This window comes from Dasypus novemcinctus, chromosome 13 (assembly GCF_030445035.2).
Source record: "Dasypus novemcinctus isolate mDasNov1 chromosome 13, mDasNov1.1.hap2, whole genome shotgun sequence".
Taxonomy (NCBI): Eukaryota; Metazoa; Chordata; class Mammalia; order Cingulata; family Dasypodidae; genus Dasypus; species Dasypus novemcinctus.
The window spans coordinates 59,748,935-59,768,782 of NC_080685.1; the positions used below are offsets into that span (position 1 = coordinate 59,748,935).

At 38.1% G+C, this 19,848-nt stretch overlaps 1 protein-coding gene across 1 annotated transcript in view; it reads left to right on the plus strand.

Moving 5' to 3' along the window:
- The window catches only part of AXDND1 (axonemal dynein light chain domain containing 1), a 177,363-nt gene that overhangs the window by 147,232 nt on the left and 10,283 nt on the right, over positions 1-19,848 (plus strand). The window contains exons 21-22 of the mRNA XM_058274806.2: positions 10,763-10,873; positions 17,078-17,191. Of these exons, the coding sequence (XP_058130789.1) occupies positions 10,763-10,873; positions 17,078-17,191 (225 nt within the window). The remainder of the gene's footprint in view (positions 1-10,762; positions 10,874-17,077; positions 17,192-19,848) is intronic.

Below are 19,848 nucleotides of genomic sequence, written 5' to 3' on the forward strand. Positions count from 1 at the left end.
AAATTTCTCTTTTTCCATCCATTATTGATTTCCAGCTTCATTCCATTATGGTCAGAGAAAGTGTTTTGCATAATTTCAATCTTTTTATATTTTTTTTTGACACCTATTTTGTGACCCAACATATGGTCTATCCTGGAGAAGGATCCACGAGCACTTGAAAGGAATGCATATCCTGCTGTTTGGGGGTGTAATGCTCTATAAATGTCTGTTAGGTCTAGTTCATTTATCATATTATTCAAGCTCTCTGTTTCTTTATTTATCCTCTGTCCAGATGTTCTATCCAATACTGAGAATGGTGTATTGCAGTCTCTATTATTGTAGAGACATCTATTTCTCCCTGCTGTTTTGCCAGTGTTTGCCTCATTTATCTTGGGGCACCCAGGTTAGCTGCATAAATATTTATTATACTTATTTCTTTTTGGAGAATTACCCCTTTTATTAACATATAATGCCCATATTCATTCCTTAAAACAGTTTTGCATTTAAATTCTATTTTGTCTGATATTAGTATTACTACTCCAGCTCTTTTTTGGTTACAATTTGCATGGAATACCTTTTTCCAACCTTCCACTTTCAACCTTGTTGTGTCCTTCTATCTGAGGTGTCTCTTGAAGACATCATATAGAAGGCTCATATTTTTTATCCATTTTATCAGTCTATGTTTTTTGATTGGGGGCTTCAAGCCATTACCATTAAATGTTATTACTGTAAAGGCATTACTTACTTCATCCATTTATACTTTGGCTTTCTGTTGTCATATCTTACTATTTTCTATTTACACTTTAATTTATCCTTCTTAATAATCTTCATTTCTCCACTCTTCCCCAGGTCTCTCACCCTTGTCCTTTCAGGCTGAAGCACTCCCTTTAGTATCTCTTATATTTATGGTCTTTTGATAACATACTCTTTCAGTTTTTATTTGTGTGAGAAGACTTTAAACTCACCCTCATTTTTGAAGGACAGTTTTGCTGAATAGAGAATTTTTGACTGGCAGTTTTCTCTTTCAGTACCTTAAGTCTATCATACCACTTTCTTCTTGCCTCCATGGTTTCTCTGAGGAGTCAGCATTTATTGTTATTGAGGTTCCATTGTATGTGATGCTTTGTTTTTCTCTTCCTGCTTTGATAAATCCTCTTTATTTCTGATATTTGTCACTCTGAATAGTAGGTGTCTCAGAGTAGGTCTATTCAGATTTATTGTTTGGGGTGCATTGTCCCTCTTGGATATTGATATTTATATCTTTCATGAAGGTTGGGAAGGCATCAGGCATTATTTCCTCAAATGTTCTTCCTCCCCCTTTTCTATTCTCTTCTCCTTTTGGGTCACAAACAAAGCATATGTTTGTGCATTTCACATTGTCATTCAATTCCCTGGGACCCTGTTCCATTTTTTCCTTTTTTTTTTTTTTTTCCGTTCTATTCTCTGTCTTTTCCAGTTCAGATGCTCTGTCTTTGATATCACTAACTCTGCCTTTGATCATGTCAACTCTACTGTTATGTGCATCTAATGTATTTTTTAAGCTCACCTATTGTGCCTTTCATTCCTATAGGCTCTGTTACTTTTCAGGCATTCAGATTGTTCTTTAGGCTCACTCAGTGTCTTAATATCCTTTATATCTTTAGTCATATTTTCCTTCAATTCTTTGAATTGATTTAGGAGATTTTTGTTATTATCATTGATTAGGTGTCTTATATTCTGTATTTTGTCAGGCTATTTGGTTTGTTCCTTTGCCTGATCCATCTGTTCCTGTTTCCTAGTATGGCTTCTAATTTTTTGCTTACATCTAGGCATCTGAATATGTTGATGAATTTACTCTGACAGTCAATTTCTCTTTTGCCTTGAGATTTTTTTCACAGCTCTTCTCTGATTTTTTTGTTAACTTATTCTAAGTCTTTAAAATTGCCCAGCTTAAGTTATCTAAATCACGCCAAGCACTCAGTAATGGAGTGTGGATTTTCTCCTAGGAGTTGGGACTAAAAAGAGATCTAAAAGCAGTTTTTCTCCTTGCAGTTTCCTTGAAATTCAGCAGATGTCCCTTGTCAGTGAACCTTTCCATGAAGGTGTTTATTTCAATCTCTGCTTGATTCACAGTGGGCTTGCTGACTGAATTCACTGAGGAGAAACCACTCTCCACCATCTGATGCACCCTCCCTCCTTTCAGGGAGGAAGATGTCTGTTCCCTTCTCCATCAGCTGCAGTGAACCACAGGCTTTATCTAAACTTCAAGTCTTGGCGAGGGGGGTGTTCAGTGCCCTTCCTGGCTGCTGCAGAGGTTTAGTAACTCATGTGTGTTGTTTCAGATTCTTCATCTTTTTGTCCCTCACACTCTGCTGACCCCCCAAAGCAGGTCCCTTGAACAGATTTGGACCTTTCTCTGTTGTTTTTGTGAGAGAGTTGAGCCCTGCCTGCCTACTCTGACACCATCTTCCCAGAAATCCCTATTTCCTCTTGATAGCATCAATCACTCCAGTCAGTACAGTATTTCCCTTCTTTACCCATTGATTCAGAGCCATGAGGAGCCCAAAGTGGCCAGACGGCACTCTTAACTTCCAGTTCAATGGAATCATTGTTGTGTTCCCTGGTGGAAGCACTCCTCCTTTTAGAACTGTGACTTGTAGACCAGCAGAGCTTAAGGTTGCAGTGGGTAATAGTGGGTAGTGCCACTTCTATTTCCACCCCTTTGTTCCTGGACCCATGAATCCTGGCTATGGGATAAACAGCATCATAGAGTGGACAGTGATTTAGATCATACATAGCCTCCTGTAGAATATTGGCCCAGTCCTTCAAGGTATTGCCACCTAGTTGGCACCATAATTGAGTCTGGAAAAGGCCATTCTACCAATCCTTCAGCTTCAGGATGATGGGGAACATGTTAAGACCAGTGAATTCTATGAGTATGTTCCCATTCCTGCACATCATTTGCCGTGAAGTGGGTTCTTTGATTGGAAGTAATGATGGGTGAAATACCATGGCAGTAAACATTCAGTAAGTCCATGGATGGTAGCTGAAGAAGCATGTGTGCACAGAAGGCAAACCCATATATGTAGTATGTATCTATTCCAGTTAGAACAAATTCTTACCCCTTCCGTGATGGAAGTGGTGCAATATAATCACCCTGCCACCAGGTAGCCTGATCACCTCAGGGAATGGTGCTATATTGGGCTGAGTGTGGGTCTCTCCTTTTGGCAGATAGAGCACTAAACAGTGGCTATAGCCAAGTCAGCTTTGGTAAGGGAAATTCTGTGTTGCTGAGCCCATGCATAACCTCCATCCCTACCACTAAGGACACTTTGTTCATAAGCCCTTTGGTCAATGATAAGAGAGGCTTGGAAAAGAGGCCTACTGGTTTCCAAAGACTAGGTGATCCTATCTACTTGATTATTAAAAATTATCCTTTGCTGAAGCCACCTCAGGTGAGCATTCATGAAGGACACTAGTATCTATATGTTTTTTGCCCACTCAAAAAGTTCTGTCCACATACTTCTACCCCAGAGCTCATTATCACCAATTTTCCAACCCTGTTCCTTCAAATCCTAGACCATCCAGCCAAACCATTGGCCACAGCCCATAATTTGGTATACACATGCACCTCTGGCAGTCTCTCCTTCCAAGCAAAATGAACAATGACATGTACTATTCAAAGTTCTGCACACTGTGAGGATTTCCCCTTACCACTTTCCTTTAAGGACTTCCCAGAAAAGCTGCATTGCTGCAGCTGTCACTTTTGGGTGGTACTTGCATATTGTGCTGTGTCATCTATAAACCAGGCCCAAGTTTTTTTCCTCCTCAGTCAACTGATTATAAGGAACTCCTCAAGAGTTCTCTTTCATGGGAAAGAGAAGATAATGTGACAGGAGTGGTGACCAAGAGCATTTGGGCCCATGTAACTTAACTTATGCCTTCAGAACCTGCTCAGGCTCTATCTCATATCTACACTTATACTTTATGCTGGAATGCTGCTGTGCATGACCATCTTCATGGTTTGGTGGGTCAGACAATACCCAGCTCATGATAGACAACTCAGGTCTCATGGTAACTTGGTGGAACATGATTAAGCATTCAGTCTCTACTAAGGCCCAGTAGCAAGCCAAAAGCTATTTCTCAAAAGGAGAGTAGTTATCTGCAGACAACGGCAGGGCTTTGCTCCAAATCTAAAGGGTCTACATTATGATTCTCCTATAGAGGCCTGCCAAAGTCTCCAGAAAGCATTGCTATTTGCCACTGACACTTCCAGCACCATTGGATCTGCTGGATCTTATGGCCAAGTGGAAATATAACGTGCACAACAGCCTGGATCTTTGCAGAGTCTCCTCATTTTCTGGTCCCCACTCAAAACTAGCAGCTTTTCTGGTCACTCGGTAAATGGTCCAGAGTGGCACACCCAAATGAGGAATATGTTGTCTCTAAATCTGAAGAAGACAACTAAGTATTGTTCCTTTTTTTGTCATAGGAGGGGCCAGATGTAACAGCATATCCTTTACTTTAGAAAGGATATCTCAATATGCATCACACCACTGGATATCCATAAATTTCACCAAGGTGGAAGGCCCCTGTATTTTTGTTGGATTTATCTCACATTCTCTTTCATGCAAATGCCTTACCAATAAGTCTAGCATAGTTGCTACTTCTTGCTTACTAGGTCCAATAAGCATGATATCATCATTATAATGGACCATTATGATATCTTGTGGGAGGGAAAGATGATCAAGGTCCCTGCAGACAATATTATGACATCACACTGAAGAGCTGATGTACACCTGAAGTAGGACTGCTAGCTGAAAGCAAACTGTTTCTGGTGGTCCTTACTAACAATAATTGAGAACAAAACATTTTCCAGATCAATAGCTGCATACCAGGGTTGACTTACTCAAGCAATGATACCACATCTGGAACAGCAGCTGCAATTGGAGTCACCACCTGGTAAAGTTTACAATCATCTACTGACATCCTCCAAGATTGACTGTTTTTTGCACAGGCCTAATAGAAGAGTTGAATGGGGATATGGTGGGAATCACCACGCCTGCATTCTTCAAATCCTTCATGGTGGCACTGATTGCTACATTCCCTCCAGGACTCTGGTATTGCTTTTTATTTTCTATTTTACTAGGTAGAGGCTGTTCTAGTAGCTTCCCCTTGGCCTTTCCTACCATAATGCCCTCACTCCATAAGTCAGGGAACCAATGTTGGGATTATGCCAGTTGCTGAAGATGTCTATTCCAATTATGCATTCTGGGACTCGGGAAATAACCACAGAATTCCTCTGGGGACCCACTGGACCTATTGAGATGGACCTGAGCTAAAACTCCATCAATCACCTGACTTCCATAAGCCCCTACTTTGGTGGACCACAGTGACATTTTGGGTCTCCTGAAATGAAGTCATTTCTGAGCCAGTGTCTAATAATCCCTGAAATGTCTGTTCATTTCCTTTTCCCCAATGCACTTTTATCCTGGTCAAAAGCCATAGTCTTGACAATGTGATAGTCAGGTCCTGAGCCTCAACAGACTCCAGCACCTACAATCTGATTCATTGGACTCACCACACTCAGCTAAGATGGAGTTGAAGAAGGACAACCACCACACCATGGAGCCTAGAATGATTACAACTGAAAGTGGGAGGATTGCATCCAGCATCCAGGTGGAATCTGAGCCTCCTCTTGACATAGAGGTGCAATGGACACAACCAATCCAATGTCCACATAGAAAAGGTGGCATTGGATTGGGAAAAGTGGACATGGTGGCTGATGGGTATGGGGAAAGGGAGGAAGAGATGAGAGGTGGTGGCGTCTTTGGGACATGGAGCTGCCCTGGATGGTGCTTCAGGGGCAATCACCAGACATTGTAAATCCTCACAGGGCCCACTGGATGGAATGGGGGAGAGTATGGGCCATGATGTGGACCATTGACCATGAGGTGCAGAGGTGCCCAAAGATGTACTAACCAAATGCAATGGATGTGTCATGATGATGGGAATGAGTGTTGCTGGGGGTGGGGGGAGAGGTGGGGTGGGGGTGGTGGGGTTGAATGGGACCTCATATATATATATTTTTTTAATGTAATATTATTACAAAGTCAATAAAAATTAAAAAAAAAAAAAGCCATAGTCTTTTTGGGGAAAGCTGGGAGGAAGATTAACTGTAAATTTTGGGCAGTGTACAGAACCTTCCCCAAAAGGACCTGGCCTCCCCCTCATTCAAGGGGCTCTGGGTCTGTAAATTGTCTCAAGTCTGGAATTGACTCTGTTTCTGTAATTTAAGTTATGGTTTTGTTTACACACCCCAGGATTCTTCTGCTTAAACAGATCAAGTAGTAATTTAGTAGACTGCCCATATATTTTAGTTCTAGGTACCCCATTATCTATTATCCAGCACTATAGAGCTGTGCAACTTAGACTCTTTGGATCACTGCTTTGAGTCTGCCTTTCATTGTGGTAGCCACACTCACCTTATCTTTGGCAATTAAGTGCTGCTAATTGGCTTCTGCCAGCCCAGGATCCAATCATCTCCATAGTGTTTAAAGATCCTAGATCCCTGACAGTAGTTCCCACAGTAATATCTGACCTCTATGGAGAAGAGCAACTACAAAACTCTTCAGTGAAGTTAGTCAAGTTATTATCACAACTTTATTCCTCACTGTCCTGGTGAAAGGTGTGTCCTCTTGATATTCCTGTGGTGGGTAGGCAGGTCTTAGTGTGAAATCCATTCTAGCATTCTAATCAGTCTAAGCCTTTGACCCCCTATTCTGGCATCTTGACCTCAGGCACTGTGGGTCATCTTTTGTCCATGTTTCAGTCAACCACATTGTTATAGCCCTTTCTGACCCCTCAAGCTAAAACATTGAATCCAGAATCTTTGCTTATTGGGGCCATATCAGTGAATTCAGCCTGATCCAACTTTATATTTCTTCCACCATTATCCCATATCCTTGATATCTATTCCCACACATTCCCCTGATTTCTGACTTTATAAACTGGAAAGTCCATGCCATTCTTTTGGAATATAGCATACTTCCTCATGGGTCACACTTTGTACTTCACCTTTGGGGGCTTGTGACTTTAGTCAAGTTATAGGTCTGAAAGAAAAGAGAGTGATAGGGGTGGGTAAGGAGAAGAATTAGAAGTGTATTGCAAATCAGTACACTCCCTTGCAGTTTCATCTGATGAGACAGGATCAGTCTCTTCAGGTGGTGGTAGGATGTCAGACTTCTCAGGGTAGGGTTGAGGTTGGGAGATTGTCTCCCTGGGGCAGGAAGGAAGTCGGGTGGTGCAGGCTTGGCATTGGGTGGTCTTCTCCTCAGGGCAGGGAGGAAGCCAGGTGGCTGTCTCCTCATGGCACACCATTACTGGTTTATCTGGCAAAACCTCAGCAGAATTCAGGGTTTCAAAGTCCCCACTGCCATTTTCATCAAACCATATGTCCCCATCCCAATCCTCAGGGTTCCACTCCTTTCCAATCAATACCCTCACTTTAAGAGCAAACACCCTGCAAGGTTGGGATTTTAGTTTCCATTGTAACTCTGCTACTGCACAATGAGACTCTGAGTCTGCTTTTCAGAGCTCTCAAGTATGTGGCTGCACAAAACAAGATTTTCTTTCAGAGCACACCTAGAAACTTTCACATCATTCAGGTGGTGCTTAAATTGCAAACGTGCCATCTTCAGCTCATCCCTTTCTTTTGTAACTGTATCCAGTGTATTTAGGAAAGGCCAGCCAAGATCACTGTACTTTTTTAAATCCACAAAACTCTGTTAAGGTGTTAAAAACACTCTCACTCAGATCCTTGCCTCTTATAAGCATGAATGTAGTCATCCCACTGGTGATATTTTGCATATTTCTATTGCCAACTCATGCCATGGACTATCGGTGGCCTCTTGATTACTTGAAATGGAGTCATTAGTACCCTTGATTCTAATCAGAGTAGACAGCCAATTTGCAAAAATCCCAGAACTAGTTTAGAAATCCCATTTTTAAGATTCTGATTTTCAAGAACCACTCCCAGTACGAAGCTGTATTAGTCAGGGTTCTCTAGGGAAACAGAATGACAGGATATATCTGAAAAGAGTATGAGATTTTATAAAATTGTCTCATGCAATTGTGGTGATACACAAATCCAAATTCCATAGGGCAGGCTACAAGCCAGGGACTCCAGTGAAGGCCCTCATTGAGTTCCCCAGGAAATACTAGCTATCTGAAGTAGGAATAGAAATTCCCTCTCTGAAATGCTGAAATCACTTCTCCTTTTAAGACCTTCAACTTTAGTAATGAGATGTTACTCATTACTGATGGCATTCTCCTTAGTTGATTGTAAATGTGACCAACTATCTATGCAGTCAACTCATTGATGATTAAAGTCAATGCAATGCCCATGCATTATAATTAGCCCAGTGCTTGCTTGTCGAAAAACTGGGCACTATTTCATGGCCAACTTGACACATCAGCCTAACCATCACAACTAATAAAACATGGTGATGGAACAGTCCTATCCCCTAAATGAGGAGTATCTTCAAAACTGCGAACAAAACAATTCCTTTCCTCTGCCCCATAATATCTATTTCTGAAATAAAATGTTAAAAACAAAAACAAAAAAAAAGAATGGGGGATGGGTGCCAGAAGCCACCCGTGCAGAGAGAATAATTCACTGTTTGTCACTACAATTTATCAGCCTCTTCCTCCTGCTTTCCTGGTTGCTGCATAGTGTTTCTCTGCCTCTAGAATTTCAAAATAGTTGTTTCAGACAGTTTCATCCTATTTAATAGTTGTTCTGGTGGAAGGACTGAGTCCTGAATTTTCCTACTCTGTCATCTTCCCACAATCCTTTCCCATTCCTTGCTTCTTAAATCTTCCTTCACCCCAGGCATTAATTTTGTCCTTTTATTTTACATAAGAAGCATTTATTTATGCAGTCCTGAATCACACTTTGTTAGAATTTAAGTAAGAAAAGTATTGATGGAAGGATATCCACATGTATTTGTTAGCAACCAAGCTATCTTGGTCTACACCTGGTAAAAGGTGATGCTGAATGTCTTGAAAGGAAAACTTGCTTACCTCTAACAGATTATCATGAAACTTCCATCAAGACTCCTACTGATTTTTTTTTCTCACTAAAAGGTTTATTTTAGTATTTACAATGTCTCAGAAACTTAGGACCTGTTTCATGGTATGCAAATTCAGCTAGAGCATAGTTTTATTTTTTATGTATTGTAAACTAACTCTGAAGTAATATAATTTCAAAATATTACTACTGTTGTTTTAATTAACTAATACTTCATCCTAGGTGCAACTAAAAAAAGACAATATTTATCAAATATTGTAGCTGGAAGTATCTTAGAGGCAGTGGTGGGGTGGAGGTTCATACTGGCTCACAAGAGCCAGTTGTATGCACCCCTTCCAGCTCCACATTCAGTGGCATTGTGTTAGTAGCTTGAAATCAGCCACAGTGCAAGTATTTATACTGTGGAAATTTGCAAATTTCACCTACACCCCCTCCCATCCACACAGAGCTGATTGTTAAACATGGGGCCACCTCAAGCAAACCAACAGCCTAATTTTTTTTTAATAGATGAAGTCTCTTAAGAGTTTACTCAAAAATTCAATATTTTCATCTCCCTTATCCAGTCCTCTTTCTCATGTGCAATGAGACATCATGGTAACTATTTGAATCCAGATTTTAAACTTAGTAACATTAGCAAAGTTTTGGGCAACATATTTTAATCTATAGACTGCAGTTTCCTTATTTATAAAATAAAGGACTTGTATTTGATTTCTAAGACTATTTGTGACATTTCATACTAATTCCATATTTCAAAATAAGTAATAATGAGAGAAATATAAGTCATATTACGCACTTTGTAGTTGATTTCCGGAGTCTAAAATGGGTAATTATTTCATATGGTACAGTTTTTTGATGGTTAAATTGATGGGATCTCCTTCCCTAGAGAAGATAATGTTTCCTATTTCAATCTGATTTTTCTCAGTAATAAGAAATAATTGATCTTTTAAACATTGAAGCCAGATCTTAGCTGTTAGGAAATCTTGATAAAGTAAATATAGTTTTACTATTCACTTTAGGTGTATGAGACCTACTCTACGCCTGTAGGTATAGGTAAGGAGTGAACATCTTTTCCAAAACAATGTTTCAAATCTTTATTCATTCACTTTATTAGGATAGGGGGAGTGATATTTTGTAGTGCTTAAGAGCACAGACTCCTTGGATTAGAAGCCAAGTGCTCTACTTAACTGTGTATGTGACCTTGGTTGGGCAAGATATTTACAGCTCTATTCCTCAGTATCATCATCTAAAAAATAAGGATTATAATAATGCTGACATCATTTTGAGGACCAAATGAGTTAATATCTGTATAATGCTTATATTTAAGTGTGGCTGGCATATAATTAAGTGGCATGGAGGTGTTTTCTCTTATTATTATTATGAAATCAGAGTTGACCTAGGCAATAGCATAGAATTTATGGGGACACACCATTTTAGACTAGTAAACCCAACAATTCTTCTGCATCTGTTTTTATGGCATTTCCTCACTCCTTATCCCACTACAAAGCAGATCCCAAATGCTGCCAATAAGAGATTATATGATCTAGGTTTATATTCATAGAAATTCACCTCTGCATAAATCTTGAACTGAAAGGATATAAAATTAATTGGATGAAGTTATATTTAGAGGAATTGTACTTAGCAGCTCCTCACTAGGAGTGAATGAATGAATGAGTTATCTGATTTTTTCTGCCTAGTAATTATATCTCTTCTCAGAAAGAATGTTATGATTGGATCCGCACATGCACTCTTCTCCTTTCTGAGATCAAAGGCACCAAAGTAACAATAATTGCACGAGAAGAAATGGAGCACCTATTTGGAGACGAGGTATTTGCCATATATTAGTACTGGTCATATTTTATTCATGCTTTTTTCCCTACATTTCAATAGATAAGGGATAAGTGACTTTTTCCAGTCAGGATCCTGAATCTTCACTCATTTCTTCTATGGGAAGAGGAAAGGGGAAGCATTGGCAAATCTTCTTCCTAAGGAGAGAATCATTCACCCAAACATCTTCCTCACACTCTTAGCAGATAACTTTGCCTCCTATTTCATAAAGGAAAATATGACTTTCATATGGGAGCTCTCTAACATATTCAGACTTATCTGCCTCAGCACTCATCCTGCCCTCCTCCTCTACAGTCTCAGTCTTCCTATCCAAGATTGTTTCTTCCTTTGAGCACTTAATCCCAACCCAATGTTCTCTCTTTTGTAGCTTTAACTTCTTCCTCTCTAATGGTTCCATTTTATCAATCTACAAACATACTTATTTCTCCCATCCTAAATACATGTCCCTGATCTTGTCTCCCTGTATTGATCTTGTTTTACTTCTTTGTCTCTTTCCTCTCAATCACAATCACTATTCTTAAAATTCTAAAATTACTGTAGATCACCAATGATTCCTAGTTGTCAGATCCAAGTATGTCCTTTCTCATATTCAAACTGATTTCTCTATAGCATTTGACACTCTTAAATATTCACTCCCTTTAAAAATATCTCCTCACAAGACAAAACTTCCCTGATTTTCCTCCTACTCTTTCTTGTCACCCTCTTTTTAATTAACCATACTGCCTGCATCTTAAATGTTGATATTCTACCCTTTGCTTGCTTTCACTTCTCATTCTGTACCCTACACATTGCTCTGTTAATCTTGTAGTTTTAACTACCACCTGTTTCCCAAGGATGCCCAATCAATGGATATCATGTATTTAATTACAATCACAATTTTTTTCAATTCATTCTTTTTGAGGGAGTTACCCCCAGTAAACTCTGAAGAAGTTCCCATTGCTATCAGAGCCATAAAATATGCAAGTATGCTCTAATGGCACATATGTCAGTGCTTTTGGTATGGGAGGGAAGGTTCTAGCTACACATTTGTGGGATTTTTTTTTCACATTTAAACACTGAAGAAACACCACCCTTCTAAATGTACCTATAACTAATGCTTGTTTTATATCGATGTCCAGATCTTTGCCAGAATTATTTTTAATTGACCACTGAACAACTTCACCAACATTATGAATCTTAAACCACAGTATAGTTTTAGAAACTTATTGAAGTACCACAAAAATTATCTTGACTGACATTGAATCTTTAGAAACTTATACATGATCATAGAACAGAAGGGCTATTAAAGGTTATTGAATTCAACCAATTATCTAATGCATGAATTCTAATAACACATGAATCCTAATATAATATCCATGTAGCTTTTTCAGTCCACTGGTCCTAGTTTCAACCTAGTTTGGAAGGCCAATTCATCTTTCACATGACAGTATTTCTAACATTTGAAAACAACCATATTCAACTTAGGTCTATTTATTGATACTCTACTCTTTCCATTGATCTGTCTGTTAATAGATCATTAACACATTAATTACTGAGGCTTTACAATACATTTTAATATCTGGTATGGCCAGCTCTCCCCACACTAATTTTCTTTTTCAGGTGTTTCATCACTGTTCTTACTTATTTTATATAAATAAAAACAACTTGCCTAGCTCTAGAAAAAAATATGATTTTTTAAAAACTTGAATGACATGAAATTTATATATTAATTTAGAGAGAATACACGTATTTATGATGTTGGGTTGTCTTATCCAAGAACATAGGATATGGGATGTTTACTTTTATGTCTTTCAGTGGTGTTGTAGTTTGTTTATTTTGTACATTTCTTCTTAGGTTAATGTCTGGGTATTTTATTTTTTGCTAAATGGGATTTCCTCAATTATATCCTCTAACTGGCAACTGTTTCCATATGTTATTGATTCTATGTTTTCATTTTGTATGTTGCAACTTTGCTGAATTGTCTTATTATTTGTAGTAGTTTTTCCATTGATTCTTTTGGGTTCCCTAGATATTGAATTAAATCACCTGAAATTATTATTTTACCTCTTTCAATTTCTGGTACTTTATTTGTATTTTATTATCTAATTCTATTGAATAATACTTCCAATTCAATGTTAAATAATAGCAGAGACAGCAATCCTCCTTATCTTATTTCTGACTTTGGCAGGAATGCCTTTTAGTGATTTGCCTTTAAGGAATGTTCTGTCATGGAGTTGATTTTTCATTTCCTTAGATCATTATTTCTTTACATATCTTGACCTTCCATATGGGGTCACTTTCCTGCTGCCTGCCTGGAACTTTAGAATTTTCTTTACTGAAGATGTACTGTTAGTAAACTCAATTTTTGTTTTTCTGAAAAGTCTTTATAATAAATTTAATAAATCTTTATTTAAAATAATTGTCTTTATTTCACCCTCATTCTATAAAAAAATTTTATTAGGCATATAATTCTAGGGTGATGCTATTTTCTCTCAGCACATTAATGACATAATTTCCAGTTTTCTGGAAATTAATCCTTCTCTCTTTTTTTTCCCTTTCTATATATTTTTTATTTATTTTATTTTTATCTTTTATAACAATGTTATAAGTTACTCCATTGATATAAGATAATATCTACAATGATAATAAATCTGCTTTGGCCTGCTGTTACACTGTACCCTTATGTTTGTTCATTCCTCGATCTCGAGTGATTGGGGATGATGTCTACCCTGACTGCTTCAGGTTGAGAGGGAACTTTGATGTTATGAGAAGAGGAAAGGAATTGTTTTGCTTGCAATTGAAGATACTCATTGTTTTGGGAATAGTACTGGTCCATCATCATCATTTTATTGGTTGTGCAGAGCAAGCCTGAAAAACGAGAATAGGAGTTGGCTGCCACTCTGCTTGGTTTCAGGGCTTAACTGGCATATGAAATCTGAAGATTCAAGTTTCTGAAAAATATATTTAATAGGTGCATTGAAAATCATAGGTTCAACTAAAAGGAGTAGAAGAATCATGATTAGGGGAAATGTAAATGAGTATAAGTATGTTATATTGGGGGAACAGATTTTCATATATTCCTAGTTAGGGCCTGTCAAGGTTGTGTTGATTTCATGAGACTGAGTGACTTGCCTATGGTCTCAAGATGTCCCTAGAGCCCTTGAAAGCACTTTGAGGCTTTGTTTACTGTGGCAGTTCTTGAAATCTGCCTGAATCTTACATAAGCCTAACCTCTGGAAGGACCTCCTGATTCACTTTGAAATCTCTTAGTCATAAAAACTGTTTTATTTATTGTTTCCCCCTTTTGATCAAGGTCTTTTTCCAAATGTATCTCTGATTAAAACGTGGTAATAACCTCTTGGTGCCATGTCTCAGTCGGCAGGAATGTAATGAGTGACATTTGAGTAACAGGAGGTAACTCTTAGGCATTAATTATAATTAGGCTTAGTTTCATTATTACAGGAGTAAGTTTCATAAGTACAAGCATTAAGATCAAGGACTTGGCTTGCTTTCCTGTTTTCTTTTATTAGACAAGGCTTATATATTCCAGAGTTTTTTGCCATCTTACTTGAGAAAGTAACAAGACTTCCCCAGAAGGACAGTTTAATATTTTGTTAGCTATTATGTGGGCCCCTATCTATTCAGAAAACAAACCTATGGCAACAAGAATACATTTATATTCCATAGACATATGCATTAGGTGCATTTTTCCTTATGTACCACTCTACCATCAATACTCTTTGTTGTCTTTTATTATAGCTCCTGGAAGAAAATTCTTTATTTGTCTTATTAACCACAATCCTCAGCCACCACGAAGTTCACTGTGCTAGACAGTCCCTCATTTTATCCTCTAGCTTTCCTTCTAGCAACATGTATGACCCAAAACTTCCCCTTTCAACCACATTCACACATACTTCTCTTGCTACTTTTAAGATCTTTTTTTTTTTTTTTTTTCATCTTTGGCCAAAACATTTCACTCTGATGTGTCTGTGCATGGATTTTCATTTTTTTTTAATTTTGCTTGGGATTCACTTGGTTTCATGAATGTTTGGTTTGGTATCTTTCACTAGAGCTGCATCTTTTCAAATAGCACCTCAATTGTAGTCTATCTCCTCTTTCTTCTACAATTCTGAATGGATGTATATTGACTCTATCTCCCATATCTTTTCACCTTATTTCACATTTTCTCTTTGTCTTTCTGCATTGCATCCTAGATAATTTCTTCTGATTTACCTTCCAGTTCAATGATTTGTTCTTCAGCTGAGTCTAATCTGCTCTTAAATCATCTCATTAAGTTTTAAAATTTAATGGCTCAAGTTCTATTTGATTCTTTTTCACATCTTATCATTTGTTAATCTTTTGCTCTTTATACATATTTTCATCCCTTGTTATTTTAAACATTAAATATAACTTTTATATTCTATCTGATAGTTCTAATATTGGTATATTTTTATAAGGATGTTAATTACAGAATTATTTTTCATAGAAAAAATTCTAGATAGAAACAATATAAATGTTGATCTATAGGGATTGGTTAAATTATGGTGCATTCATAGGAGGGAATTCTGTGCAGATTAATTAGATGTTTATGAAGTGACATAAAAATAACCCATGCTGTGTTATTGAGAAAAGCAGATTATAGACTGTAACATATTTTATGTTAAAATGTTTGTATTATGCATAAATCTGTCTAGAAATATATTCAATAAACTGATAAAAGTTGTTACCTCTGAGAGTTGGGATTCTTCACAATCTATATGGTTCAAATATATTATAGCAATCATATTATCTGGAAAATAAACAGATTTTCATTTTGGAAAAGTACCCTAAATTATGAGGAATATTTTTCTCTAGCATATATATATATATTTCTACAATGTAATTTATAATTTCTATAAAGCATTTGTTATATGACTCATACTGTAATTTATTTTCCTATTGTGGATTATGAGCTTATTTACAGGCTTTGCTTTTATAAACATTATTGCAATAAACATCCACAGGACATATTTTAGTCTTAATAGTTGAGTAAACTCTTTTGAGGTTTTTAACTCTGATGACTTCTGTCTTGACCCTCCTGGGGCCCTTATACTTTTGAGACTCCTTTTGACATCCTTAGCAGGCTCCTCTTTTTTTCCTTAATGTAACTAGTGTCCTGTCCTAAGGCCTTGTTACCTCTTGTCGCTTCAAAAGTTCTCCGTTGGTGACCTAATTTACTTTCTTAGCTTCAACAAAGTGCAAATAACTGTCAGAGCTCTATCTTTAGCTCAGATCCCTCCATCTAAAATCCAGATCCATATATGTGGCTACTTACTGGATATTTCCACGTGGATGTCTCAGTGATACCACAGACTCACACAGTCTAATCTGAACTCATTCCAGCCTGCATATCCAGTTTATTTCTTATCACTTTAAATTGCATTGTCATCTATCTAGTGCCTAAACCAGAAACTAGGTGTTATTCAAGACGCTTCCTTTCCCTTACCATCCCACATCAATCACTAAAAGTTATCCATTTTCTTCATTACTACAGCCACTTTGGAGTTCATTTCCTCTTTGTTTCTTTTCCTTCTCTCCTCTCTCTCATTCCTTCTCTTCCTCCCTACCTCCTTTAAACCTGTTTTCCTATTTCTAGAGTGATTGTTTTAAAATGTAAAACAGATCAGTCCATTTATTAGTACTTCGTTGCCTTCAGGATAAAATCCAATCTTCCTGCCTTAACAGTGTAACCCTTTTTCTATGAGTGTGTCCCTGTCCATCTGCCCCCAAAGTTTCTGTCCCACTAAACAACTTTTGTTCTCAGAACCAATCATGTGCGTATCTGTACAGCACCCACTGCATAGAACACCCTTATGCCATCATCTTTCTCTTACTCATCCTTTAAGAAGAAACCCAAATGTTATATCCTCCAGGAAACTTTCCTGACAAATCAATTCCCCTTTTTACCCTCATCCACCACACAAGTCTAGGTTAGGTGCTCCTTCCATCTGATGGTATATATCCGTAGCATTATAGCATCCAGCAGTTTCTAAGCTTCTTAAGGGAAGACCATCCTTATTTACCATTGCATCCTTATCACTAACACAGTGCCCAGTTGAAGAATTAGTACTCATTACATATTTTTTTTCAGTGAATGATTGCTAATACAGTGATAAAATATTTATATACACTAAACTATAAGTATAATATTGTTTTATCTCGCAGGACTTTGCAAAAGAATTCATTGAGCCAGAAACAGACCAACATTTTAAAGAGGTTGAAAAAAGTGAGGAGGATAAGAAACTTCAGGAGAAAAAGGAAGATGAAAGAGCAAAAGAAGTGAGATTATTTAGTTATTATTTTTTCCTTTCCCTTTATCTTTTAAAAAATATATCTATAGATACTGTGGAAAATAGAAACAGGTCATCTGCCGAGAACTGCCTGGAAATAGGTCATTTAGGGTGAAGATTTTCAACTCCCTTCCTTTCCTTATACAGATTAAACTCTACCTGCAGACTTAGTAACCTCCTTCACTTTATTTTCAGAAGAGTTTTCTGTTTTTCTGTCTAAATCTAGCCATTTCTCATTAGCCTAATTCATATCCACACTCTCATTAATGACACAATCTACCTCTTACCCAGAGGTTGTTTCTTTTCCCCTTTATCACCAGATTTTTCAAATAATAGTTTAAACTTCATGTCTGTACTTCTTCAGCTCCCATTCTGAGCTGCCTTCTTCCTCATTCCCACCTTTGCCTTTCCTCCCCTTAACCTACCTCCATCCCTGATAGGGCATTTGTAATAATAATAATGAAAATACAGTGATAATTACCAATAACTGAGTGCTACCAGGTGCCATATGCTTTGCATATGATTATCACTTCAGCCACCTTTGTCCCAATTTCCCAACCCCACAACCCCATTATTTCCCCCTACTTTTACTCTGAAAAACCCTCCCTCTTCACCAATATAACCTACTACTCCGCTGCAGAGTTAAATGGCCACATGGTCATGTGTTGGTGTCATCAGTGTTCATGGTGCTCAGATTGTGTTTCACAGCTGTACCTTAGCTCTGTTCAGTAACCATTCTAAGGGTCCCTCTCCTATTGGGCTATTTCAAATCTTTACAATTCTTCACAACTTGTTTACCCCACCCACTCACCCCTCACTCCCAGCATTTGATTGTAAATTCTAATTTTTAGGAAATACAGAGGCTATAAGTTAGAAATCCCTTTGCTTCCTGCCGCATCACTCACAAACATCTGTTACATACATATCTGACTCTCCTTCCCCCACAGTCTCAGGGGAAGGGATTCCTCCCTCCTTCCTGTTTACAACTAATGTTTTTAATAAATTCTGGGTCTCATCTCCTTCTGCCATCAGAGAATCTGGGTCATCGATTATTATCTTTTTCCTGTATCTTCGATCCTTACTCTCTAGCTACCATCTTATTTCCCCCTTCCTTTAAAATACAAACATATAGAATACTTATTGTTACTCACTATCTTACCCTCTTTACCCCATTTTACTTTTCAATCACTGCAATTGTTTTTTGTTCCATCCCTTCATGAAAGCATCTCTCATGAAGATCACCAAGGTCCTCATTAGTAAAACAGGCATTTCTCAGACATTATCTTACCTGATCTTCATTATTGAAGATAATGAAAACTCCTTCATTATTGAAACTGTCATTTTCTTTTGGAATATCCCAACGTGTACTTTACTTTAAACTACCTCAACCTGCAACTGTTGCTAACTAAAAGCAAACTCTTTGTGGCCCTCACAAGTCCATCCCCATTTCATTCCCAATATTTGTTCTAGTTTCTTTCAAATTCTGACAGGTCTTTCCCTTTGGATCTTTCTCCCATCTGTATTTGAATCCTTTGGATTTGAAATTTGTATCTGGTTTACCCAGCCTTACCCACTGTACTTTCTGGATTCTTTAGTTTACATTTACCCTTTGGCTCTTGTGGCTTCTGGGCATCGTGGTTGGAATAGCCTACCCTAGTTCTGGTCCCCTAACAATAAGATGCCTGGCTAGCTTCCTGCCTTGGTTGAAAGGAAGGTGGGGGAAAGGCAGGATTGAATAATCTTCTGAGAAGAGTTGACACACTCCAATCTCTCTTCCTGGGGAAAAGAGAACCAAGGGAGGAAAGGCCAAAATGCACAAGCAACTTTACCATCTGGTCTCCATCTGAGACCTGCTAGAGATTGTGATTCTTGGAACCACTATTTAAAGTCCTTCTCACCTGTGTTCACCTGTCTCTTAGCAGAGTACATCAATCATTTCCTGGAAGGATAACTTCATGCTGAAAACAATATAGGCAAACTACTTCCTTCTCGACTGAAGAATTTGCTTATACAAACTTGTTATGTTCCTCCACCCAGGATTCAGCAATCCCTACTAACTCCAGCTTCAATACCCACTACTCCCCTGAGCCACCACAACTACTGTCATCATCTAGGAAGCTCAGTCTGCCCAGAATGCTTTCTGATGTTCTAAGAAATGGCATAAAGAACCTACATACAGCTACTAGACCTGGAAAAACAATTAACTACTCCCGAAAACGTTTGCATCACCCTTTCCTTCCAAAAATGTTACAACTTTTTTAGTTCACTCAAGGTCCTAGAGATTGTCAGCATGAGCTTCCCCCACTTCCTGTTATGCCTGGCTCACCCAGACTCTTGGCTTTTACTCTCATTGTTGGTCCTAATAGGTAAGATGGGGGGTGAGTATGGAGGACATGGCACAATGGGAAAGGGATGGACCCAGGAGAACTCATGGGAAACTACCTTCCAGCTCAGGAATGAAACTTTGGGGAATAAACCCTGGGAAGTCTTTGACCCAGGTCTTTGCAGAGAAGCAAGGTCAAGGAAGAAGTTGATGACTGCTATCATCCTGTGCCTTTTGGTGAGCTTTACCCACCCAGGCATGCAGCAACTAATTATCGTTAAAGCAAAGTGGGAGCCCTTCCACTCTCTCTGAACCAGTTATCC